The 27061-nt window shown below is 50.9% G+C and overlaps 2 protein-coding genes and 1 pseudogene across 2 annotated transcripts; all 3 read left to right on the top strand.

Annotated features, from left to right (window-relative positions):
- The first annotated feature begins 1717 nt into the window (after positions 1 to 1717).
- LOC123067115 (protein FAR1-RELATED SEQUENCE 12-like) lies at positions 1718 to 3123 on the top strand. Its single transcript, XM_044490048.1, has 2 exons — positions 1718 to 2926; positions 3014 to 3123. Exons 1-2 carry the CDS (start codon positions 1764 to 1766, stop codon positions 3024 to 3026), a joined length of 1176 nt encoding a protein of 391 aa, XP_044345983.1. The 5' UTR covers positions 1718 to 1763; the 3' UTR covers positions 3027 to 3123.
- Positions 3124 to 7872: 4749 nt separating this feature from the next.
- Positions 7873 to 8769, top strand: LOC123068132 (uncharacterized; annotated as a pseudogene).
- A 2258-nt stretch (positions 8770 to 11027) lies between these two features.
- On the top strand, positions 11028 to 12963 carry LOC123068131 (uncharacterized). Its single transcript, XM_044490610.1, has 3 exons — positions 11028 to 11250; positions 12203 to 12446; positions 12501 to 12963. The coding sequence occupies exons 1-3, from the start codon at positions 11028 to 11030 to the stop codon at positions 12961 to 12963; spliced, it is 930 nt and encodes a 309-aa protein (XP_044346545.1).
- The last annotated feature ends 14098 nt before the right edge of the window (positions 12964 to 27061 follow it).

Genomic DNA, 27061 nt, shown 5'->3' with positions numbered 1-27061 from the left:
ATAGATGTAGTAATGAGCTGGGATGAAAGTAGTAATAGCAGTACTAAAAAAATTGTTTTTCTGGAGGGTAGGCTTGAGCCTGTTTAAGCCTGTCTAGTAGACTCGCCGCTGGATAGAAGTGAGGGCTAGTTCATGCATGTACGGATTTAGGGTTTAGGGTTCATCAAAACCTCCCGCCGCAGCGCCTCCTCTACGGACTAGGGCATGATTTACAGAACTAGCGTTGCTTTGGGCATGATGCATTGTACTAAACCTAACACACGATGTTTTGCAGTTCTGTGAGTTAGGCGTGTTGACATGGACGAAGAATCTGCATTCGGGAGGGACGAGAATGGTACTGATAAGGTGACTAAGACCAATAACGATAACTTGAACGAAGATGATGACAGCAGCGACAACGATTCCGTCTCGTCATATGATATCTTACCTCCGGAGGATTTTGATAATAATGAACATGGCGCAAATAGCGAAAACGTAAGTGCCGTATATTTTTTTTATTTTCGAAATTGCAAAGTATGGCATGGCTAACTGTATATCTTTGTGTACAAATTTCCAGGAAGATGTGGATGTTGACAATGTGCAACATAGTTGGCAGGAATCATTTGCAGATAACTTGAGCCAGGTTAGTTGATAGATGTTGTACATGGATCAATAGTATGATTTAAATGATAATAATTGACATATATATTTTGAAATGAATGTTGTAGGAGGAGTCAGATGGTCCGAGCGTTGATCACGATGAGGGAGAGATCGATATTGAGGAGGCTCAAAGGCAGCAGAAGATGCTTGAGACACATTGGAAGGTCATGGCTATGACCTTTCGGTCGCAAGGGGATGCATACATATTCTACAACAATCACGCCAGAGAACACGGGTTTAGCATAAGGAAACAGAAGGTGAAACGAGGTGCTTCGGGAATGATCCGGTACCGGCGGTTTCTTTGCTCCAGGGCTGGGAGAAGGCAGAGCAAGTTCATAACCATGGAGGGCCGCAAGCGCAGGCTTAGACCGGAGACTCGTTGTGACTGCGGTGCACATATGGTGGTGAAGCTGGACAGAGAACGTGGCGTTTGGTTCGTCGCATCATTCGTGGATGATCACAACCACGCGATGGCTCGGCCCGACGAGGTTTGTTTTTTATGGTCACACAGACGGATTGGAGATGGGCAGAGGGCCGAGATATTGGCCATGGAAGCGGCCGGGATAAGAAAGCATATTATAATGGACAACTTCATCAGCAGATACGGTTCGTACGATAAGTGCGGGCTTATCAGGAGGGACATTTACAATCTTTGTTGCAGAGAAAAAATGAAGCTCATTGCAAAGGGTGATGCAGAGACGGCAGTTGGCATTATGAGGAGTAGGAAGGAGAAGGACCCTGAGTTTTTTTTTGAGTATGTGCGTGACAAGGAAGGGCGACTGAAGAGTATGTTCTGGTGCGATGCACAGTCGCGGAGGGACTATCAGGACTACGGAGATGTGGTCGTGTTTGATAGCACGTATAAGATGAACAGATACGGTATGCCGTTCGTCCCCTTTGTAGGAGTTAACAACCACCGTTGCACCACAGTGTTTGGTTGTGCCATCATTGCTGACGAGACGGAAGGGACATACGTGTGGCTGCTGCAGACATTTATGAAGGCAAACTGTCAGGTGAAGCCAAAGTCAATAATCACAGACGGTGACGCTGCAATGATCCGGGCTATTCGGACCGTCCTTTCAGATGTTTTCCATCGTCTTTGTTCGTGGCATATCGAGAAAAATATGCAGAGGCACCTGCATTACAAGTCACTGGATGAGTTCAGATCGCTCCTGTACTATGCCACCTCTCAAGCGAACTTTGAGCAGAGATGGAAAGCTTTCTATGATAAGTGGAAGACGGATAGAACTGAAGAGTGGCTTGACAGGATGTACAGGAAGAGGAGACTGTGGGCAGCTTCATATCTTTCCGATGGTTTTTTTCTTGGTATGCGAAGTAACCAGAGGAGTGAAAGCCTCAACTCCTGCCTTCACCTTCACCTGGACTACGGTATGACAATTGTTGATTTGGTGGTGCATTATGAGAACTGTATAGTTCGCCTGCGTGAGAACGAGGCGTACGATGACTGCGAGGCATTCCAGAAGGAACCACCGTCTGTTACTGAATATAAAGTCCTTGAGGAGCATGCCGCCAAAGTATTCACACCTGCTAATTTCTACATCTTGCAAGATGATTTGCATAAGATGGGTCAGCTGGAGATATTTGAGACGCTCGTGGGAATTGGGCGTGAGACATTCATTGTGACATGGAAGGATAACCACAAGTTTAGGTACAATGTTGTTTATGAACCAGGTAACTCAGAAGAAACTATTACATGCAGTTGTCTTAGGATGGTTCGGAAAGGGCTGCCATGCAAACACATTCTGTTTGTTCTCCATCATCTGAATTTAACTGAAATACCAAAGTGTTGTGTCCTTCATCGGTTGTCCAAACATGCAAGAGATGGGTTGCCTGTGCAGAGGAAGAGTGATATGTTTGGATGGGGTTGGTCAGGGCCATTGGAGAGAGAACGGTATAGTGCAATATCCATTAAAACCGCACAAGCTGCTCATGTTGCAGCAAATGATCCCTTCTTGTTCGATGAGTTGATGAAGTGTCTAGACAACATAATAGCACAGAAAAAGATTTCAGAGGAGGAACTTATAGGAAGTAGAAGGTATGCTATGCTGAAGAAGGAGGCAAGTCAAGTGCAACAAGTTGAGCCTGGTATTGGTGATCCTCAGAAAGTTTCGACGAAGGGTGCACCTAAGAAGGGGCGGTCAAAGGGGGGCCCCGGCGTTACAAAGAATGGTAGGCCAAAAGATTTTACAGAGAAGAAAAGTGGTCCTTTGTGCAGTTTGTGTAGTCAAGCAGGTCATAATAAGGCTACATGTCATTTGAACGAGAAGTAAGATGTTATCTTCTTATTGTTGTTATGTTCCTACTTTGATTTTAGCAACTATATTTGCTCACCAATTCTTTATGTTTTGTTCAGGAACTGGGCGTAGGTACAGATGCAGGTTGGTTTGTACGAAGAATAAAAGTGGTCGCACGAACCTTTGTCGTTTTTTATTCGTACGTGTCTGCAAGAAAACTTGATAAGTTATTTTTTTGTGTTTTGATAAAAGATATATGTAATAAATTTGGAGATGACATTGCATATGTTATACTACCTGGGCATGATGATGATTTTGTTTGCTGTTTGCTACCTGGGCATATATGTTGTACTGATGATGATTTTGTTTGATGTTGTTTCTGGCCGCTACTTTCTGCCAAAATAATTGAAAAAGTGAAGTTTTTAAAAAAAATGCCCGACCACCGCTGCTGGGCCCATAGTAGCTTACGGAAGCTACCCAAATCAAGCCCAAAGGCGACTCGGGCGGCCGATCGAGCCCACTAGCGGGCCCAGCAGCGGGGTCCAACGGGGCACACGGGGATAATAAGAGAGGAGTTCGAAAGGGGGGGCGGAGGCAGCTATTTAAGCCGCTCCTGGCGCCCCCCCGCTTCCGAGGTGGGACTAAAACTTGGGCGCTGCCCCGCGCGGGCGAGGGGAGGGGGCGTGGGCCGGGGGAGGGGCGAGGGGAGGGGGCTTGGGCCGGGGGAGGAGCCCCGCGCGGGCGAGGGGAGAGGCCGTGGGCCGGGGGAGGAGCCCCGCGCGGGCGAGGGAGGGCCAGCCCGTTTTTTTATATTTTTTTCTGGTTCGTTTTTTCTTTTTCTTTTTCTTTTTCTTTTTCTTTGTGAACCACCCTTCGCCTTTAACCCCCCTTCATCTTTTTTTCTAGTTCTTTTTTTTCTTTTTCTTTTTCTTTTTCTTTTTCTTTACTTATTTCAATTTGCAGCGCCCAAGTTTTAGTCCCACCTCGGAAGCGGGGGGGCGCCAGGAGCGGCTTAAATAGCTGCCTCCGCCCCCCCTTTCGAACCCCTCTCGTATTATCCCCGTGCGCCCCGTTGGACCCCGCTGCTGGGCCCGCTAGTGCGCTCGATCGGCCGCCCGAGTCGCCTTTGGGCTTGATTTGGGTAGCTTCCGTAAGCTACTATGGCATCACCCTCGACAGCACCCATGCCAGTTTGCATATTTTTCCGACGCTCGACGCGTTTCCTAGGATTTTCCCCGTGAAAATGCCGTAAAACAATGGCCGGACGTGACGCAACGTTCGTTTTGTGTCCGTTTTCGTTCCAACCTTGCGTGGGGCCCTACGTAGGCCGTGCCCGCACGTCTGACCAATTTGGTGCAATTGCATGCATGCGATCACGTACACCCAGTGCAACCAGGCTCTTTTACGGTCTACCGGAGGGGGGTTCCCGACTACTTTTTTTTTTGACTCCGCCAAACGGCAAGAAACTTTTTCCGCATGCTGGCATCACCATCGATAGCACCCACGCCAGTTTGCATATTTTTCCGACGCTCGACGCGTTTCCTAGGATTTTCCCCATGAAAATGCCGTAAAACACTGGCCGGATGTGACACAACGTTCATTTTGTGTCCGGTTTCGTTCCAACCTTGCGTGGGGCCCTACGTAGGCCGTGCCCGCATGTCTGACCACTTTGGTGCAATTGCATGCATGCGATCACGTGCCCACAGTGCAGCCAGGCTCTTTTACGGTCTACCGGAGGGGGGTTCCCGACTACTTTTTTTTTGACTCTGCCAAATGTCACGAAACTTTTTCCGCTTGTTGGCATCACCCTCGACTGTACCCACGTACCCCTAGTGCAACGAGCAACGAACTTTGGTGCAATTGTCTGCAGTTTCAAAATTCTGTTTATTTTGTTTGCTGTCGTTTCATGATGATGATGCCATTGCATGTGTTATACTACCTGGGTTGACCGACGTGGTGAAAAAACGCACCCGTTCGTGTTATTGTCGCATGCCATGTTTTTCCCGTGTTACTGTCTCATGCATGTTTTTCATATACACGCCGCAGATTACCTCGCATCCCAGCCAACGGCCAGCGCCTCCCTCGAATCCCGCCGCCACGGACCCACCGAATCCCACCTACCCCGGACCCCAACTGGCCAACCAGCGCCTCCCTAGGATCCCACCACCACGACCGGATCAGCCTCGCTCCCCGCACACAGCGACTTTGACCCGCCCCGCCGCATCCTCCTCGATCTCCCCGCCCAATGCACGCCTCCAACACGCCCACACAAAAAATTTTCCCCGCGCGGGCGAGGGGAGGGTGGCGTGGGCCGTGGGAGTGGGCGAGTGGCGCCTTGCCACCATGGGCCGAACTGGGCCGGCCGGTGACAGCACAGAAAACGGCCTCCTGAGCCTTGCGTCAGCCGCGTGCACTGAGGGGCGAGTTGCAATGCCATATTTAGTCCCACCTCGGAAGCGGGGGGGGGGGGGGGGGGGGGCGCTTGGAGCGACTTAAATAGCTGCTTCCGCCCCACACCTCGAACTCCTTTAATCTAACTCCTCAGTGCTCCGTTGGACCCCGTTTCTGGGCCCGTTAGTGGGCTCAATCAGTCGCGCGAGTCGCCTACGGGCTTGATTTGGGGTAACTTCCCCTCTATGGGCTCAGCATCGGTGGTTGGGTTCTTTCTTTTATGTTGCTTAAATTTTTTGCCGGTATTTTATGTGTTTACTTCACCTTTTTACAGCATCAATGGAAATATCCCATTAATTACAAAAACTATATCAATAAGTGATACATTATACAACCATTCCATTACTCGTTAAAGTAACATAATTTCGTTCATATTTTTTTATGTGTTTACTTCTCCTTTTTACAATATCAATGGAAATATTCCATTAATAACAAAAACCATATCAATAAGTGATACATTCTACAACCATTCCATTACTCGTTGAAGCAACATAATTTCGTTCATATTTAGGATATTTTACATTCAAACGAAATTTTACATGAAAGATTACGGCAGTGGAAAGATTAACACTAAAACAAATCTAACTACTCCTCCTCGCTACTCACAAGATCAACCACTACCGTCTGCCCGCCGTCTTCACCGCCGTCTTCGCCGCCGTCTGAGTCATCGGAACTGCCCAAGTCTCCGAAAAATTCTTCCAAGGTAGAAGACTGTTGCGCTAGTGTATCGGTCGACTCCCTGATCGCCTGCCAGTATCCCGGCTCGTCTGCCGGGTCCCTCGGGTCAACAACATCCTCCGGCGGCATCCAACCGGTCTCTGACGTGGAGTTCCGGATCGCGCGGATCAAACCCGGCGACTCCAACGGGTCGCCCTCCTCTTGCATCGCCGCTAGTTCCGGCGGGATGTGAAACTCAGGGGCGGCCGCTGGAGCGGCGGGAGCGGCCGGCGCGCCTGCGCGAGCGCGCCGACCGGCACGGGCCTGCACAACCGGGGCGGTGGGGGGCACGAGGGGCGCGTTTGGACCGTCCGCGCGGATGCCCCGAGACTTGTAGAAGCTGACGACGGTGTCGAAGTCGCGGCCTACCCAAAAGTTGAGGCGACCTTCGGGGTTCCACGGACCGGGTTGTGCCGGCCCAGGCGTGGCATAGCCGTCGCTCGTCACGTGCCAGCCGTGTGCTAGGCGACACGACGGCGGCACGGGGATGCCGTGCCGGTAGATATCGACGGTCTGCGGCCCGCTAAGGCTAGAGGGCCACAGACCGCCCGGCGCGGCGCCGCGTCCACCACCTCGTCCACCACCGCTGCCGCCGCCTCCGCCGCCGCCAACCGCCCGGCGACTGCTCCCTGCGCCTCCACTGCCGCCTCCCCAGCCGAACCAACGCCGGCCGAAGCATCCGCGTCCACGAGGCATCGCGCCGGAGAGAGCCGCCGCCCCAAAGATCAATCGGAGAACGCGGGGTCGGGGATCGAAGAAAGAGGAGAGGCGGAGTCGGGGGCGGTTTATGTGAGGCTAGCGCGCGGGTCGGGGGCGGATTTATGGGAGGGAGAGCGCGGGTCGGGGGCAGGCGAGGCGGCAGCGCCTCAGCGGGGGCGGCCAACGCGAGGCGAGGCGGCAACGCGGCGCAGGCCGAGGCGGAAGCGAGCGCCGCAGGCCGAGGCGGAAGCGGGGGCGGCCGACGCGAGGCGGAAGTGGGCGCCGCAGGCCGAGGCGGAAGCGGGGGCAGGCCGCAGCGCAGCAATCGGCAGCGGGGCCCGTAACCACGCCATCCATGCATGGATGGATTCCTGTAAGCGCGTAATTAGCGTAGGGGACGTGGGCGTGCGGGGGTGGGCGCGCTGCCGGGGCGACCCGGCCGAAAAAAAAACAAAAGCGTATACATATACGTATACATTACTTGCGGGGGCGGCCTTTTTTCGATTTATGCCCATCATGCCCTCCGTTATGAAGGGGTATGGGACAATCTTAGCCGTCCTTGTATTGAAGGGGGTCTACCGAAGCGTAAGTGCCGTCATAGGCCAGGGCACTCAACTTCTCTTTTTCTTCTTTGTGTGAAGCGAAAGCCCCTCGTTTTTTATTAAGAAATTCCCTAGCCTCGCCCAAATCCTTGCCCAGCCATGTTGTCGCGCCGGGCATGGGCAGACCTGCCTCCGGAGCTTGTCTACAACATTGCCGACGGACTTGACGACCTCATGTGCTACGCAATTGTGCGGGGAAGCTGCCCGACATGGCGTTCCGCCTCACGCCGCTGTTGCCGTCGCTGCTCGTGGACCACAGCGATGACCCTGCCAAGTGCTGCATCACCACTGCCATTAAGCGTCGTACCAATGTAGCCTCGATCCTCATGCATCGCTCCTTTGGGCTCAAACTCGTCCCTTCAGGCAAGCTCTGCCCCGCCGCATGCCGCTCCTTCAAGCTCACCGCAATCCCCTCGGTTAGGACCTGTCTTGGCTGATCCGGTGGATGGCTGGCCCTCTCTGTCTGCATCGACGGTGGTCATAGTCTGCTTAGCCTCTTCCACCCCGTCATGGCTGCTAAGATCCTCCTGGCCCCGCTGATCTACGACGGCCGCCTCGTCTTCAAGATGGTCTTTGCACCCAGCCCCACCAGTGACGACTTCCTGGCAGCCGTGATATGTGACATCAATAGGCTTGCCTACGTCACCACTAGGGCCAGGATGCGGGTCGTGCTCGACCCCATCCACCTCGCCGAAGGAGACCAGATCGCCGACTTCCTTTACCATAGAAATTGTATGGTCAACTGCCTCACTCAGTTTGGAGATGTCCACGTGCTCCGCCTGCCGCAGCACCGCCGCCGGGAACCTATCATTCTCAAGGGCCACATGTTAGCACATCTTGTAGTGCATAACAAGTGGATCGTCCAGATGCACGGGACAGGACCAGATCTAAACACGTCACCCACTATAGAGACATTGTTGTCATATGTAGGAAGCAACATGCTGTTTGACACCTCCACCGGCTTCGACCCGCCATACAATACAATTTCGAATTTCATTAGTGCTAATAACCTTGTGTTATGCGATGGTAACATATACCAAATCTGGAGGAATGCATCCTGCATGGTTCGTTTGCAGCTGCCAGGACGAGGTCGTTGCCGTGTAGAACATGACGGAATATTTGTTTTGTGGTATGACTCCCAGCGCCGACCATATTGGGACGTTGTGGCCGACTTAAGGGGACACTCAGTGTTTGTTGGGAGGAACAATGCAGTGTCGATATATGCGGAAGGTGTTCCGGGACTCAAGGGTGATTGTGTGTACTGAATCGGTGGGAGAGGTAGTGATGGGGGCATGGTCTATGACCCGAAAACTAGCAGGTCAACACCTTGCATTCCCCTCATGGATGGTGTCATTTTGGGGTCTCTACAAAGCACAATCTGCTGGTACTTTTTAAGCGATGACTGAAAGAAGAGTTTAGCAGACCCGAGCAAGGGCCCATGCTTAATCTGAAAAAAGTGATGCGTCACTAGGGAAGCTTGGCTACATAGTGATCAGGACCACCAACCACATTGGTGGAAGTAATGTTTTACTGTCGGTAATGGGTTTTGTTTGTGTTTTTTGTATACTAGATTCGAAGTTTATTTAATTCATGTGGAATCGTCGGCCTGTCATTTGATTCACTGTTCCCTACATTTGAAGTAAACAAGATAAGTTTAACACAACATTAAACAATTGGATTAAAAACAACCCGTCACATAATATTGATAAACTGGGGTCTGGGTTACTATCACTCCAACAACTAATAATCAACAAACTGATTCCACAATTCCTTCCCCTAGGCCTCAATATGGTGAAGCGTCATGCAATCGACATTCTCATAACACCACTAGAGGAAGCACAACACAAAATATAATAAAAACGTTGAATGAATCTACTTCACATGACTACTATCAATAAGACTTTCCGCATGTCCTCAAGAACTAATGGATAATGATCAAGCATCGTACCACTATAGCCTCGATCCTCACACTTTGCTCCTTCGAGGTCAACCCCATCCCTTCAGGCAAGCTCTGCCCCGCCGCATGCCACACCTTCAAGCTCATCACAATCCCCTCGGTTAGGACATGTCTTGGTTGCCGCGGCGCATGGCTTTCCCTCTCTATCTGCATCGACGATGGTCATAGTCTGCTCAGCCTCTTCCACCCCGTCATGGCCACTGAGATCCTCCTGCCCCCGCTTATCTACGACAGGCGCCTCGTCTCCAAGATGGTCTTTACTCCCAACCCCACCAAAGACGACTTCCTGGCGGCCGTGATATGTGACATCAATGGGTTTGCCAGCGTAACCGCTGGGACCAGGAGGTGGGCCGTCCTCGACCCCATCCGCCTCGATGATGGAGACCAGATCGCCGACCTCCTCTACCACAGAAATGGTATGGTCTACTGCCTCACTCGGTTTAGAGATGTCCGCGTGCTCCACCTACCGCAGCACCGCTGCAGGAACCTATCATCCTCAAGGGCCACACATTAGCACATCCTGTAGTGCATACCAAGCGGATCATCCAGAAATTGTTGTCACCCGTAGTAAGCAACCTACTGTTCGACGCCGCCACCAACTTCGCCCCTCCATATAATACAATCTCGATTTGGAGACGTATCAGTCTCACATTGCAACGATCGAGCGCGTCGGTGTTCACACAATGAGTGTTGGCCGAATTTAAGTGTCCATGCCACCTTAGTGATGTAGGAATAATATTTTAGTTGTTTGTTCGAAGCAAATCTGTGATTTATGAATAACATTAATAGTTTGTACAACTTTCGATCCAAATTAGATGATCTAGATTTGTTAAGATACAAATGTATCCAACACTTAAACGTGTCTCGATACATCCTTATTCAGTATAATATCAGCCAGCTAATGCGGGACCGACGGAGTATATGTTTATTTTCAAGCAATCACGGCTTACCAAAAACAACAAAAAATAGTAAGAAATCACGATTTACCAAGGAAAAACATTTGAGTGTTATATGTAATTTCTAGAAGCGTTAAATAAATTCTATATTTATTTGGCGGAAGGAAATCACGTCTTCTATAAGCATTAGTTAAATAATATATACAACTGTTACCGCAATTTCTGCAAGTAATTTTCTGCATGCACGTTTCCGTGGCTCAGTCAGACGCTTTAAAAGATTTCCATCATAGGCCAGGGCACTCAGCTTCTCTGGTTCTTTCTATATTTCTTTCTTTGTGTGAGAGAAATCACGTCGTTTTTCATTAAGAAATTCCCCAACCTCAACAATATGCTTCCCCGACCATGTTATCGTGCCGGGCCTTGGCAGATTTGCGCCGGAGCTTGTCTGCCGCATCGCCGACGAACTTGACGACCTCAAGTGCTACGCGAGTGTGCAGAGAACTTGCCAGATATGGCGTTCCACACTCACGCCACCTTCGCCTTCGCTGCTCGTGGACCACAGCGATGATCCCGCCAAGCGCTGCATCACCACGCCGTCAATCGTTGTACCACTGTAGCCTCGATCCTCAAGCTTCACTCCCTTGGGCTCAACCCCATCCCTTCAGGCAAGCTCGGCCCTGCCGCATTCCCCTCCTTCAAGCTTACCACAATCCGCTCGGCTAGGATCTGTCTTGGTTGCTGCGGCGGATGGCTTTCCCTCTTTTTCTGCGTCGAAGATGGTTATAGTCTGCTCAGCCTCTTCCACCCCGTCATGGCCACTGAGATACTCCTGCCCCGGCTTATCTACGACAGGTGTCTTGTCTCGAAGATGGTTTTTACACCCAACCCCACAACGAATGACTTCTTGGCCGCTGTGATATGTGACATCAATGGGTTTGCCTGCATCACCGCCGGGGCCAGGAGGTGGGACGTCCTTGACCCCATCCGCCTCGACGATGGGGACCAGATCGCCGACCTCCTCTATCACAGAAATGGTATGGTCTACTATCTCACTCGGTTTAGAGATGTCCACGTGCCCCACCTACCGCATCACCGCTGCAGGAACCTATCATCCTCGAGGGTCACACATTAGCATATCCTGTAGTGCATAACAAGCGGATCATCCAGATGCACGGGACAGGACCAAATCTAAATGCACTAGCCACTATAGAGACATTGTTGTCATCTGTAGGAAGAAACCTATTGTTCGACGCCGCCACCAGCTTCGCCACGCCATATAATACAATCTCGATTTGGAGACATATCAGTCTCACATTGCAACGATCGAGCGCGTCGGTGTTCACACAACGAGCGTTGGCCGAATTTAAGTGTCCGTGCCACTTTAGCAATATAGGAATAATATTTTAGTTGTTTGTTGGAAGCAAATCTATGATTTCTGAACAACATTAATATTTTGTACAACCTTTGATCCAAATCAGTTGATCTAGATTTGTTAAGATACAAATGTATCCAACAGTTAAACATGTCTCGATACATCCTTATTTAGTATAATCTGAGCCAGGTAACGTGGGACCGATGTAGTATATGTTTATTTTCAAGCAATCACGGCTTACCAAAAACAACTAAAAAGAGTAAGAAATAACGATTTACCAACGAAAAACATTTGAGTATTATACATAATTTCGAGAAGCATTAATTAAATTCTATATTGATTTGGCTGAAGGAAATCACGTCTTCTGGAAGCATTAATTAAATTATATATACAGCTGTTACCGTAATTTCTGCAAGTAATTTTCTGCATGCACGTTTCCATGGCCCAGTCAGACGCTTTAAAAGATTTCCATCATAGGCCAGGGCACTCAGCTTCTCTGTTTCTTTCTGTCTTTCTTTATTTGTGTGAGCGAAAGCACCTCGTTTTTCATTAAGAAATCCCCCAACCTCGACAATATGCTTGCCCCTCCATGTTGTCGTGTCGGCCCTTGGCAGATCTTCCGCCGGAGCTTGTGTGCTGCATCGCCGATGGACTTGACGACCTCAAGTGCTACGCGAGTGCGCACGGAACTTGCCCGATATGGCGTTCCACACTCACGCCGCCGTCACCGTCGCTGCTCCTGGACCACAACGACGATCCAGCGAAGCGCTGCATCACCACCGCCATCAAGCATCATACCGATGTAGCCTCGATCCTCACGCTTAGCTCCTCTGAGCTCAACAACATCCCTTCAGGCATGCTCTGCCCCACCGCATGCTGCTCCTTCAAGCTCACCACAATCCCCTCAGTTAGGACATGTCTTGGCTGCTCCGGCGGATGGCTGGCCCTCTCTGTCTGCATCAACGGTGGTCATAGTCTGCTTAGCCTCTTCCACCCCATCATGGCCGCTAAGATCCTCCTGGCCTCGCTGATCTACGACGGCCGCCTCGTCTCCAAGATGGTCTTTGAACCCAGCCCCACCAGTGACGACTTCCTGGCCGCCATGATATGTGACGTCAATAGGCTAGCCTACATCACCACTAGGGCCAGGATGCGGGTCATCCTCGACCACATCCGCCTTGCCGAAGGAGACCAGATCGCCAACTTGCTTTACCATAGAAATTGTATGGTTAATTGCATCACTCGGTTTGGAGATGTCCACGTGCTCCGCCTGCCGCAGCACCACCGCCGGGAACCTATCATCCTCGAGGGCCACACATTAGCACATCTTGTAGTGCATGGATCGTCCAGATGCACGGGACATGACCAGATCTAAACACGTCACCCACTATAGAAACATTGTTGTCATCTGTAGGAAGCAACCTACTATTTGACACCTCCACCAGCTTCGACCCGTCATCCAATACAATCTCGAATTTCATTAGTGCTAATAACCTTGTGTCATGCGATGGTAACATATACCAAATCTAGAGGAATGCAGCCCGCATGGTTCGTTTGCAGCTGCCAGGACGGGGTCGTTGCCGTGTAGAACATGACGAAATATTTGTTCTGAGGTATGACTCCCAGCGCCGACCATGTTGGGACGTTTTGGCCGACTTAAGGGGACACTCAGTGTTTGTTGGGAGGAACAATGCAATGTCGATATATGCGGAAGATGTTCCAGGACTCAAGGGTGATTGTGTGTACTGAATCGGTGGGAGAGGTAGTGATGGGGGCATGGTCTATGACCCGAAAACTGGCAGGTCAACACCTTGCATTCCCCTCATGGATGATGTCATTTCGGGGTCTCCACAAAGCACAATCGGCTGGTACTTTCTAAGTGATGACTGAAAGAAGAGTTTACCAGACCCGAGCAAGGGCCCATGCTTAATCTGGAAAAAAGTGATGCGTCACTAGGGAAGCTTGGCGAGATAGTGATAAGGACCACCAACCACATTCATGGAAGTAATGCTTTACTGTCGGTAATGGGTTTTGTTCATGTTTTTTGTATACTACATTTGAAGTTTATTTAATTCATGTGGAATCGTCGGCCTTTCATTTGATTCACTGTTCCCTACATTTGAAGTAAACAAGATAAGTTTAACAGAACATTAAACAATTGGATAAAAAACAACTCGTCACATAATATTGATAAGCTGGGGTTTGGGTTACTATCTCTGCAGCAACTAGTAATCAACAAACCAATTCCAAAATTCCTTCCCCTAGGGCTCAATATGGTGAAGCGTCATGCAATCAACAGTCTCATAACACCACTAGAGGAAGAACAACACACAATATAATCAAAACATTGAATGGTAATCTACTTCACATGACTACTATCAATAAGACTTTCCGCATGTCCTCAAGAACTAATGGATCATTTCACAAGACATCATATGGATAATGATCAGTAGGTATGAATATATGAAGAACAATATGAACATAACAATTTTCCACAAATAATTCTCCTATGCATCAACTACAAACGTGTAATCAACACATAAAATACTCATAGGTACCAATATGAACTTTGATACAAAGATTGAGCAAGAGGGATGATCTAGGGTTTGAAGATGAGATGGTGCTTGTGAAGATATTGATAGAGAAGATGATCCTTATGATGAATTGAGTGTTGGTGGTCCCGATGATGAACATGATAGTTTCTCTGGTAGAGTCTCTCCTCCATGCTCACTGTCAGCCTCCTTATCCACACGAGCGTTGGCCAAAAATTAAGTGTCCATGCCACTTTAGTGTTATATGAAAAATATTTTAGTTGTTTGTTGGAAGCAAATATGGTGATTTTTGAACAACATTAATATTCTGTATAACCTTCGCTACAAATTAGCAAAATCTGAGCCAGCTAACGCGGGATCGAAAGAGTTTACTATGTCTATTTTTTAAGCAATCACGACATACCAAAAACAAAAAAAGAGAGTAAGAAATCACGATTTACCAAGGAAAAACATTTGAGTATTTTACGTAATTTCTGGCAGCATTAAGTAAATTCTATATTGATTTGGAAGAAGGAAATCACGACTTCTGGAAGCATTAATTAAATTATATATATAGGTGTTACCGCAACTTCTGCAAGCAATTTTCTGCATGCACATTTCCGTGGCTCAGTCAAACGCTTTAAAATATTTCCATCAATGGCTAGGGCACATAGCCTTACTATTTATTTATTTCTTCCTTCCTTTGTTTGTTTGAGTGAGCGAAAGCCCCTCGTTTTCATTAAGAAATTCCCCAACCTCGCCAAAATCCTTGGCACCCATGTTATCGTGCCAGGCCTGTGCGGACCTGCCACCGGAGCTTGTCTTCTGCATCGCCGACGTACTTGACGACTTCAAGTGCTACGCGAGTGCGCGGGGAACTTGCCCGATATGGCATTCCACACTCACGCCACCGTCGCCGTCGCTGCTCATGGACCACATCGATGATCCAGCCAAGCGCTGCATCACCACCGCCATCAAGCGTTGTACCACTGTAGCCTCGATCTTCATGCATCGCTCCTTCGGGCTCAACCTCATCCCTTTAGGCAAGCTCGATCTGCCCCGCTGCATGCCGCTCCTTCAAGCTCACCACAATCCCCTCGGTTAGGACCGGTCTTGGTTGTTGCTGCGGATGGCTTTCCCTCTATGTCTGCATCGACGGCGGTCATAGTCCACTCAGCCTCTTCCACCCCTTCATGGCCGCTGAGATCCTCCTGCCCCCGCTGATCTACGATAGCCGCCTCTTCTCCAAGATGGTTGTCGGTGTCAAAACCGACGGATCTCGGGTAGTGGGTCCCGAACTGTGCGTCTAGGCGGATGGTAACAGGAGACAAGGGACACGATGTTTTACCCAGGTTCGGGCCCTCTTGATGGAGGTAAAACCCTATGTCCTGCTTGATTAATATTGATGATGTGTGTTACAAGAGTAGATCTACCACGAGATCAAGGAGGCTAAACCCTAGAAGCTAGCCTATGGTATGATTTTTGTTCGTCCTACGGACTAAAGCCATCTGGTTTATATAGACACCGGAGAGGGCTAGGGCTACACAGAGTCGGTTACAATGGTAGGAGATCTACATATCCGTATCGCCAAGCTTGCCTTCCACGCCAAGGAAAGTCCCATCCGGACACGGGACGAAGTCTTCAATCTTGTATCTTCATAGTCTTGGAGTCCGGCCGATGACGATAGTTCGGCTATCCGGACACCCCCTAGTCTAGGACTCCCTCAGTAGCCCCTGAACCAGGCTTCACTGACGACGAGTCCGGCGCGCATATTGTCTTCGGCATTGCAAGGCGGGTTCCTCCTCCAAATAATTTATGGAAGATTGTGAACACCAGGATAGTGTCCGGCTCTGCAAAATAAATTCCACGCACCACCGTAGAGAGAATAATATTTACACAAGTTCAATCTGCTGACGTATTTGATGGCGTGACGTCACACCACTACCAAGACTTTACTTGAATCGTTTTTATTGTACCACCTCAGCGTGTTTAGCGAAGCGGTTTCCTTGGCACATCTTGTCGAAGCAGAGATCGTGTTCCCCTTATTCCGGGATTCCCATCAATACGGACGTGGGTACCCCAGCCGCGCCATTGATTGCGGCGCTTGGGAGATAAGCGAGTTTTATCAGGCCGGTGGGGGCACATGTTTTTGTACGCCCAACCCTTTTACCTGCACCTTCTTCCTCCTTGGCTTATCCATCTCCGCGAACTCAAGCTCCAGCGCCCAAGTCCGCACATCTCACCTCAACCTCCTCCAACTATGTCCGGAGCGGGAGACAAGTGTATGGCCTCCTCCGTCACGGAGGGGCACATCCAGAAGCTGCGCATCGCCAGATATCTGTCCAGCAACATCGCACACCGGCTCCCCAACAAGGGAGAGCTCATCCCCACCCCCAGGCCCCATGAGAGGGTAGTATTTCTTCCTCATTTCCTCCGCGGACTGGGCTTCCCACTCCATCCCTTCGTCCGGGGGCTCATGTTCTACTACGGCCTAGATTTCCATGATCTGGCCCCGAATTTCATCCTCAACATCTCGGCGTTCATCGTCGTGTGCGAGGCCTTCCTCTGCATCCAGCCCCACTTCGGCTTGTGGCTCAAGACCTTCAGTATCAAGCCGAAGGTTGTGAAGGGCAGTCAAGCGGAGTGCGGAGGCGCCATGGTGGGCAGGATGTCCCACGTTACTTGGCTTGAAGGCACTTTCGTGGAAACCATTAAGGGGTGGCAATCGGGGTGGTTCTACATCACCGAGCCGCGTGACCCTGAATGGGCAGCGGCCCCCGAATTTAGATCTGGCATCCCCACACGGCTCACCTCCTGGAAAGAGAGCGGCCGGACATGGGGTGATTCGGAGGAGCTGACCGAACTCCAAGCATGCATCCAAAAGCTAGTGGACAAGAAGCTCAAGCTTGTCAACGTAGTCCAGGTCATGCTCATCCGCCCGATTCTCCTGTGCCAACGACGGGGCTTCAATATGTGGGAGTTTGATCCAGCGCAACACCAGACTTTGAGCGGGCTCTTTGATACTACATACGAAGATGTCTGGAAGGTGCTGTTTAAGCGTGCCGAGGCCCCCGCATCCGCTATCGAAGATCGCGGATTCAGCTCGCAGCGTCCAGCTGACGAGGTAAGCGATTTTGCCTTTTACGGGGCGTTTGTTTTCCATAGTTTGACTCTATGCGGGATCTAAACTCCCTCTCCTTTGACAGGACTGGCTGGCGAAGGCCGAGCAGACTATCTGTCCGGCCCCATTGCCAGAGGACCCAGCGGACGCCCGCTTAATGGGGCTGCTGGCTCCGGCACCCCATGTGGTGCCGGAGAAGGACAAGAAGAAGGCCACGGAGACTCGGAAGAGTTCCCGTTTTCAGGTGTTACGGATGATGACTCCGAGGCCGACTCCTCTCACAAAGGCGAGGAGGAGAAGAAGAAAGCCTCTCCCCCAGCGGGGGGAGGGAAGAAAAGGAAGGCCTCCCCAACGAGAGAGGCCGAAGGGTCCAAGAAGGGAAAAACTCTTTCCCCGGACTGGTCTGCCAACGCCAGTGACGACGACAAGCACTGGCCTCCAAGGGCCAAGCCCCTGGCGAGATCGTAAGTATCCGGACTCCCGAATAACTTCATGGTTTTTATTTTTTGCCACACAACGTCTTTCTAATGTCGCATACAACCCTGCAGTCCGCCCAAGGATGATCTTCCCGCTTCGTCGAGCGGGTCCTTAGTTGCGTCAGATATGGATTCTCTTCCGACCGCCTCCACCCCTCGTGATGCAGATGATGCCGAGGTGGGATCCCGGGAAGGGACCCACCAGGAGGAGGAGGCTCCGGAGGTGTCGCAGGACAACCTCCCGGACTTTGCACCGGACTCAGCCCCGGAACCCATAGTGGCTCCGGAGTCCGGCGGGCGGCCCCTTCGCCAGAAGGGCAAGACCGTGACGCCGGCAGCCTCCGTCCAACCGGAGGCGCCGGATAGCTTGCTGGAGGCGCTCAATTGAACCTCCATCAAAGAGGAACACCGCACTGTTATGAGTGCGGTGATTCAGAAGGTTCAGCTCGCCAAGAGTGGGCTGACCGAAGCCTGCAGCAGCCTTCTAACAGGCTTTGAGGTAAGAATTTTGATATATGTAAAATAGTACCGCATAGACAGTAGCCCCTGATGTTCGGTTCGGTGTTCGGAAAGAAAAGCCGGACTGAGAATCTAAAAAGATATACGCAGGAGTCATAAAAAATATGTCAATATGGGATTGCAGGCTGCGCTGCTGACCTCTGCTGCACTGACTGCGGAGGTCAATACTTTGAAGCAAAGCCTCGAGCGGTCCGAGAATGAGCTCGGCCGTGCCAAGAAGCAGCTCGAGGACAAGGAAGGTGAGTAACACCTTATTAAAATTGTACCTTACAGAAAAGGATTTTGGTTGCAAGAAGAATGACAAGGATAACATGGGTATTGCAGGGGCCATAAACGAGGTGGTGACCCTGAAGGAGGCGGTATCTGCGGCCGAACATAATGCGGCCGCGGAACGCACCGAGCGAGAGAAGCAGAAGGCGCGGGTGGCGGAGGTACAGCAAGAGCTCTAGGCTCTCATGGAAAAACATGAGAGTTTGGAGCGTGACTCGAAGACTCGAGAGTCCGAGTTTGCGACGGCTCTTGAGAGTGCCAAAGCCGCTAAGGCTGAAGCCTATAAGGCCCTCCAGGAAGTCGAGGCGTTGAAGAAAATAGCGGCGGGTAAGGCGTTTTTCATGCAGAGTAAGCATGTGAGTGTGAATTACACATCACTTACCCGAATTTGGAGGTCTCCAGGAGCGTTCGTAGATCTGCCTCGCAGCGTGTCCGATGCTGCCGCTTTCTATAGGGCCGAGGAGGGGAGCTCAACGGAGAAGGTCTTCTGGTCTCAGTATGCTGAGGCCGGACATCCGGTACCCCTAAGAGACCAGCTGAAGCAGCTGGTCGAGCTCCACAAGGTGGCCGAACAGGCCATGAAGGGCCTCATAGTTCGGCTGTGGCCTAAGGAGGCCATGCTTGGGAGCTACTTCGGCCTGGTGCGGCGGCTGGTTGATGCGTACCCGTGGGTTGAAGTCATCAAGCACTCCGCCTGTATTGAAGGTGCCCGTCTGGCCCTTGCCCACGCAAAGGTGCACTGGGGCAAGATGGATGCCCAGAAGCTTGTGACGGACGCGCCACCGCAGGGCAAGGAGCATCGCACGCCCGAGATGTATTATAAGAGTGTCCTGAAGGGTGCCCGCATTAAAGATGTAATATTTGAGTAGACTCACATTTTGTTATCCTGTGCGCTGAAAACTTAGATCATATACGCTAAGAAACGCTTGTTAATTTAAAATATTACCTTCTGTGCGGCTGTTTATCAAATCTGAGAGATGGCAAGTCGTCCGCTTCAGCCCCCATGCCACGAGTGCTGGGGTGTTCGGGATAAACTTGAGCACTCTTGTTCCCATTTTTGGGTCCATCTAGGGAGGCGCTCAACACAACGAACAAGGCAACCGGACTTATAATACTTGAACACTCTCACTTAGCCATAGAATTCTATAATTTTAAATTTCGGCGAAGCCCCTAGTCTTCGGAAGGCCGAATTTGGGGCGCTATCCACACCTGGGCCGAACAAAGCTGGCTCCTCGCTCTAAGCGGCATAAGTCTTTAGGGACTCGCAAAAAACCTCTCGAACAGCGACCGGCTCTCGCCTCATCATGACGGTCAGTTTTAGCTTTCTCCACTGAGGCGCTCGCCCAGCTCAACTAGGGCGAATTCGCAGTGGTTCTCCAAGTGCTACCTTAGCCGATACAATGGAACGTAAGGTACCCAGACATGGGAGCCGGGCAAACCCAACTATTGACCCAAGACAAGATTCGGAGCCGATGCATATAATGCTATAAGTTCGGGGTGCCGCACTTGTGAAAGTGTTCGGACTTATCACACCATGATGCGGGAAACATAAGCCCCTGGTGTATTTAGCCATACCAAAATGTACGGATGCAACATGTCATAAATGAACATATTATAAGAAAGAAATGCAATTGGAAGCAAAAAGGTGCTGCATTACTTATTCAAGAAAAACTGCTGTAAATGCAGAACGATACAAATTGTGCGATAAGCAAGGGATGGGACTATTAAACATGTCCTCCTCCAGAGGTAGGCTGCGGAATGGTGCATAAAACAGATTTAATGCTCGTAATGGAGACCACCTGTATATTCGTTGTAGCCTTTCTCCTTCCCTGGCTGTTGCATCGTGAATTCGGCAGGTCTGCTGCCGGACAGGGCCTCGGACGGACGGAGTCCTGTGGGTAAAAATAAAAAGAAAAAATAAAAAAAGAACGACACACTTGAGAGCCCCTGGTGTGGTTGATCCGCATTCTGGGCCTATCGTGGTCGTACCCCTCTCCCCATGCCCATGGTATCTTCAGAGCGTAATGGTGTATGCGAAGGACCTGTCTTGACGTTTTGCAGGGGCTGGGGTTGGGGCCGCACTGCTACGCGTGCTCGGAACGTGACAGGTGGTCTTGTTGTAGGTTACTCTGGGCATGTTTTAACCGTGTCCGGCCGTCTCGAGAATTGCCTTAAGAGGCTGCATTGTACTTTTGCCGCGAGAGCCGCTGTATGTTCCTCCGTTCGGAGAGAGCGTTCAGTGTTTCCGTTGACCGTGATGACTCCTCGAGGGCCTGGCATATTGAGCTTGAGGTATGCGTAGTGCGGCACCGCATTGAGCTTTGCAAACGCGGTACGTCCGAGCAGGGCATGATAGCCGCTACGGAACGGAACTATGTCGAAGATTAACTCCTCGCTTCAGAAGTTATCCGGGGATCCGAAGACCACTTCCATTGTAACTGAGCCTGTACAATTGGCTTCTACACCTGGTATGACGCCTTTAAAGGTCGTCTTGGTGGGTTTAATCCTTGAGGGGTCTAAGCCCATTTTGCGCACTGTATCCTGATAAAGCAGGTTCAGGCTGCTGCCGCCGTCCATCAGGACTCTGGTGAGGTGAAATCCATCGACGATTGGGTCTAAAACTAGTGCGGCGAATCCGCCATGGCAGATGCTGGTGGGGTGGTCCCTTCGGTCAAAAGTGATCGGGCTGGAGGACCATGGATTGAACTTCGGGGCAACTGGCTCCATCGCATATACATCCCTGAGTGCACGCTTCCGCTCCCTTTTGGGTATGTGTGTTGCGTATATCATGTTCACCGTCCGCACTTGTGGGGGGAAACCCTTCTGTCCTCTATTGTTCGGCGGTCGGGTCTCTTCCTCATCATCGCTATGCATCCCCTTGTCGTTGTTTTCGGCAATTAACTTGCCTGCCTGCTTGAATACCCAACAGTCCCTGTTGGTGTGGTTGGCTGGCTTTTCGGGGGTGCCGTGTATCTGGCACGAGCGGTCGAGTATTCGGTCCAAATTGGACGGACCCGGAGTAGTTCTTTTGAATGGCTTTTTCCACTGACCGGGTTTAGAGCCTCTGAATCCGGCATTGACTGCCGTATCTTCACTATTATCGCCGTTAATGCGGCGTTTGTTTTTGTTGCGACGCGACCTGCCATTACGGTCCTTGATATCCGGACTGCCAGAATTTTTGCTGAGGTTGTTGCTGCGTGCTAGCCAGCTGTCCTCAACCGCGCAGAAGCGGGTCATGAGTGATGTGAGGGCGGCCATGGATTTCGGCTTTTCCTGTCCTAGATGCCGGGCAAGCCACTCGTCGCAGATGGTATGTTTGAAGGCCGCGAGGGCCTCCGCATCCGGATAGTCGACGATTTGGTTTTTCTTGGTTAAGAACCGTGTCCAGAATTGTCTGGCCGATTCGTCTGGCTGCTGAATTATATGGCTTAGGTCGTCAGCGTCTGGTGGTCGCACGTACGTGCCTTGGAAGTTATCGAGGAATGCGGCTTCCAGGTCTTCTCAACTCCCGATTGACTCTGCTGGCAGGCTGTTAAGCCAATGCCGGGCTGGTCCTTTAAGTTTGAGTGGGAGATATTTGATGGCGTGAAGATCGTCACCGCGGGCCATGTGGATGTGGAGGAGATAGTCTTCAATCCAAACCGCGGGGTGTGTTGTGCCATCGTAAGATTCAATATTCACGGGTTTAAACCCTTCGGGGATTTGATGATCCATTACTTCATCTGTGAAGCATAGTGGGTGTGCGGTGCCTCTGTAGTCGGCGATATCACGACGGAGCTCAAAAGAGCTTTGTCTATTTTGTTCGGCCCAGCCGGACTTACTATGTCCGGCGCGACGGTTGTTGTCGCGTATCATGGGGCGCCCACGCGATCCATAGATCGATCTTGATTGTCTTGCCTTATCCTCCAATATATCTCGCAAGTTCGGAGCATTCCCCTGTGGCCTTGTGCTTTCCGAGCGATGCCGGGGTAAGGTTCTAGTGTAGGGCCTAGAGGCCTCTCTGTCGCGACCACGGGGTGGTCGGTCAGCCATATTGTCTGCTGGTGATGCAGGTTCATACGCCTCCTCCTCTAATCGGGGGAGCAGCTTGCGTTTAGGGTAGCTTTTGGAGGGGCGTTCGAGTTCATGCTCTTCGGCCGCGAGGACTTCAGTCCATCTGTCGGCTAGCAGATCTTGATTAGCTCTAAGCTGTTACTGCTTTTTCTTGAGGCTGTTCGCCATGGCCATAAGCCTGCGGATAGCCGGACTACCATCATCAGCCGAACTATCATCGGCCGGACTATCATCATCGACCGGACTCCAAGACTATGAAGATACAAGATTGAAGACTTCGCCCCGTGTCCGGATGGGACTTTCATTGGCGTGGAAGGCAAGCTTGGCAATACGGATATGTAGATCTCCTACCATTGTAACCGACTCTATGTAACCCTAGCCCTCTCCGGTGTCTATATAAACCGGATGGCTCTAGTCCGTAGGACAATCATACAACAATAATCATACCATAGGCTAGCTTCTAGGGTTTAGCCTCCTTGATCTCGTGGTAGATCCACTCTTGTAAACATCCACAATATCAATATCAATCAAGCAGGACGTAGGGTTTTACCTCCATCAAGAGGGCCCTAACCTGGGTAAAACATTGTGTCCCTTGTCTCCTGTTACCATCCGCCTAGACGCACAGTTCGGGACCCCCTACCCGAGATCCTCCGGTTTTGACACCGACATTGGTGCTTTCATTGAGAGTTCCTCTGTGTCGTCACCGATAGGCTTGATGGCCTCTTCAATCTACAACGACGCAGTCCTGGGTGAGACTTTTCTCCCCGGACAGATCTTCGTATTCGGCGGCTTCGTACTGCGGGCCAACTCACTTGGCCATCTGGAGCAGATCGAAAGCTACGCCCCTGGCCGTCAGGTCAGGTTTGGGAGCCTAAACTTCATGGCCGATATCCGCGGGGACTTAATCTTCGACGGATCCGAGCCACAGCCGAGCGTGCCGCGCTGTCACGATGGGCATGACCTAACTCTGCTGCCGGACAGCACCCTGGAGGCCGCACGCGAATCTGCTCCGACCCATAGTCCGGAGCCGATCGCTCAGATCGAGGACGGATGGCAGAACACCGCCTCGGGAGCTGCAACTTCTACGGCGATGGAGCCGAACACTTACCTCGTCCCGCACAAAGCTCATGACTCCGAGGTGCCGGACTCTTTGCCGGACCCCGAACCTCCTGCGCCCCTGCCAGTCGAATCCGATTGGGCGCCGATCATGGGATTCACCGCTGCGGACATCTTTCAGCACTCACCCTTCGGCGATATCTTAAATTCGCTGAAGCATCTCTCCCTATCCGGAGAACCCTGGCCGAACTACGGCCAGGACGGTTGGGACGCGGACGACGGAGAAATTCAGACCCCACCCACCACCCACTTCGTAGCCACCGTCGACGATCTAACCGACGTGTTCAATTACGATTTGGAAGACATCAACAGTATGGACGATGATGCCGGAGACAATCAAGAACCAGCACCTACAGGGCACTGGAAGGCCACCTCGTCACATGACATACATATGGTGGACACCCCAAAGGGAAGCGATACCGAGGAACAACGGGACGCGGCAGAAGATAATCCCACCGACAAACAATCAAAACGGCGACGTAAACGCCGCCTTAAGTCCCGCCTCGATCAAAGCAGCATCCCTAACGACCCAGCAATAGAGCAGGGCAAACCAGCGGACGACGAACAGAACGAGCCGGGTAATCAACCCCTTCACGGAGCAGTCAACAGTCCAGACACAACACCGGAGCATAAGAACCTGCACAAAAGACTCGTCGCCACTGCAAGAAGTTTGAAGAAGGAAAAACGGAAGCTCAAAACAGCGGAAGATATACTCAGAATGAAGTGGAGCAAAATACTCAAGACCGCAGACAAATATGGCAATGGCCATCAAACAAAGAGCTACCCGAAGCGCAAGTTGCTGCCAGAATTTGACGAGGAAGCCATAGAGCCCTCACAGTCAAAAAATAAAGAGGCCGCCTGGCCGGATAGACGGCCAGATGACAGGCCAAAAGTGACAAGCGGCGCCGCACACAAGCCGACTTATGATCCTGGGAAAACGGACGGCCTAACTAGGTCCATCTACGGGCCAAAAAAGAGGGCCCCAGGAAATAACACAACACGACAAGTGTTCGAAGACAGCGGCACACCCAAATACAGGGGCGCCGCACACCCGCTATGTTTTATCAATAAGGTGCTGGACCATGAATTTCTAGCAGGGTTCAAACCCATAAACATAGAGGCCTACAAAGGCACAACAGACCCAGGAGTCTGGATAGAGGATTACATACTACACATACACATGGCTAGAGGAGATGATCTCCACGCCATAAAATACCTACCCCTCAAGCTCAAAGGGCCAGCTCGCCATTGGCTCAAAAGCCTCCCAGAAAACACTGTTGGAAGTTGGGAAGAGCTTGAGGACGCGTTTAGAGCAAATTTCCAAGGGACTTATGTCCGCCCTCCGGATGCAGACGATTTGAGTCATATAACTCAACAGCCCGGAGAGTCAGCGTGCAAATTCTGGAATAGGTTCCTTACCAAAAAGAACCGAATAGTCGACTGTCCGGACGCGGAAGCCTTAGGAGCTTTTAAACACAACGTCCGAGACGAATGGCTCGCCAGACACCTCGGCCAAGAGAGGCCAAGAACAATGGCCGCGCTAACAAACCTCATGACGCGCTTTTGCGCAGGAGAAGACAGCTGGCTAGCAAGATGCAGTACCAGCGACCCGAGTACATCTGAGATCAGAGATGGAAACGGAAAATCGCGGCGCAGGAAAGATCAGCGCCGGATAAAGAAAAAAGCCCAAAGGGCACGGCGATGAACGCCGGATTCAAAAGCTCGCAGCCAAACAATAAAACACTGCCTCTTAAGGACAACAGCGACGAGCTATCAAATTTAAACAAAATTCTAGATCGGATATGTCAAATCCACAATACCTGCGGAAGGCCTGCAAACCATACCAACCGAAATTGTTGGGTTTTTAAACAGTCTGGCAGGCTCAACGCCGTACACAAGGGGCTCGATGCGCCAAGCGAGGACGATGACGAACCCCACAAGCAGAGCACCGGAAGTCAAAAGACTTTTCCACAAGAAGTCAAAACAGTAAACTCACTTCATGTGATAGTACGGAAAACCAACACGACACTCGCTTAGACAAGTGTCGCACGGTCCACCCCAGCGGAACACCGAGATTGGATGTCAAAACCAATCACTTTCGACCATCTGGATTAGTCCAGAAGTATCCGGAACACAGGATAAACTGCCCTGATACCGGACCCCATAATAGACGGACTGCAATTCACGTAGGTTCCGATGGACGGCGGCAGTGACTTAAACCTGCTATATCCGGACACAATCCACAAGTTGGGATAGACCCTACTACAATTCGGCATAGCCGCGCTTCCTTCAAAGGAGTAGCACCAGGCCCTTACGCCAGGTGCAAAATTTCATTATTACTAGAAGTTGTGTTCGGGTTACCTGACAACTTCCGACGAGAAAAGCTAACCTTTCATACCGCCCCACTTGAAAGTAGCTCTAAAGCATCACTGGGACGGGAAGCTTTCGTCCGCTTCAATGCAATACCACATTACGCGTCTCTTACGCTCAAAATGCCCGGTCCACGTGGCATCATTTCATTAAAAGGTCGCCTGAGACCCCGGACACGGCTGGACGAGTCCGGAATAAATAAGCTAGGGGCTACCTAGCCACACACCCCTTCACAAGGGTTTGTACATATAAACCATGATGAGCTAGCATAGGCTCAGCTGTATTAATCTATATTTCAATTTTTTATGCACTTTCTAGAACGATTTCTTTTCAAACTAAGTTCCTGTCTTTTTTACAGATGAAGAGCGTGCACACCCGTCCAGGATACGGCACAACGGAGATACAGGCGCAGACGTGCAGTAGGGACCCGTTGCAAGGACTCTTTTCAGACTAAGACCCTACGTAAACCTTTCTTACTGTCTCTTGTTGCTATATTCCCCTGGTTACTCATTATAACCAGAGTGGAGACTGGCGTTTTGGCATTGGCCGTGCTAGAAGAACTTGCCCGTACCTAGACACAAGGGGCTTAGGGCATGGTTTTGCCCGCTATTGTAAAGACCGAACACCTTCGGGAGTGTTCGGCGTCTTGAGTTAGGCCTTATATGCATCAGCTCCGAATCATGTCTTTGGTCAAATGTTGGGTTTGCCCGGCTCCTGTGTTTTGCTGCCTTACGTTCCGTATCACCGGCTAACGCGGCACCAGGAGAACTACTGCGATTGTGCCCCAGTTCGGCAGGGTGAGCACCTTAGTAGAGAAAGCCAAAAACTGACTGTCATGATACAGCGAGAGACTGGTCAACCACTCGATCGACCATGGGAATGTTTAGAATTCCTCCGCTTTGACGAAGGGCCATTTCCCGGTCAGGCACATACACACCCCAAATTCGGAGAGCGCGGTGCCCCCAGGGGCTATGTCGTAGCCCCACCCTCGAACTCCATGGCTAAGTGAAAGTGATA

Source organism: Triticum aestivum, chromosome 3B (genome assembly GCF_018294505.1).
Source record: "Triticum aestivum cultivar Chinese Spring chromosome 3B, IWGSC CS RefSeq v2.1, whole genome shotgun sequence".
NCBI classification, from domain to species: Eukaryota; Viridiplantae; Streptophyta; class Magnoliopsida; order Poales; family Poaceae; genus Triticum; species Triticum aestivum.
Note: the sequence above shows the minus strand (reverse complement) of the source record. Positions and strands in the feature narration are given on the sequence as shown.

Bases quoted from the DNA above. Each gene is read 5' to 3' on its own strand.
- LOC123067115 (XM_044490048.1), top strand. From the start codon at position 1,764: ATGCAGAGGCACCTGCATTACAAGTCACTGGATGAGTTCAGATCGCTC.
- LOC123068131 (XM_044490610.1), top strand. From the start codon at position 11,028: ATGGCCACTGAGATACTCCTGCCCCGGCTTATCTACGACAGGTGTCTT. The intron at 11,251-12,202 runs GTATGGTCTACT...GGCCCTTGGCAG, and splicing joins CCTCCTCTATCACAGAAATG to ATCTTCCGCCGGAGCTTGTG. The intron at 12,447-12,500 runs GCTCTGCCCCAC...CCCCTCAGTTAG, and splicing joins AACAACATCCCTTCAGGCAT to GACATGTCTTGGCTGCTCCG.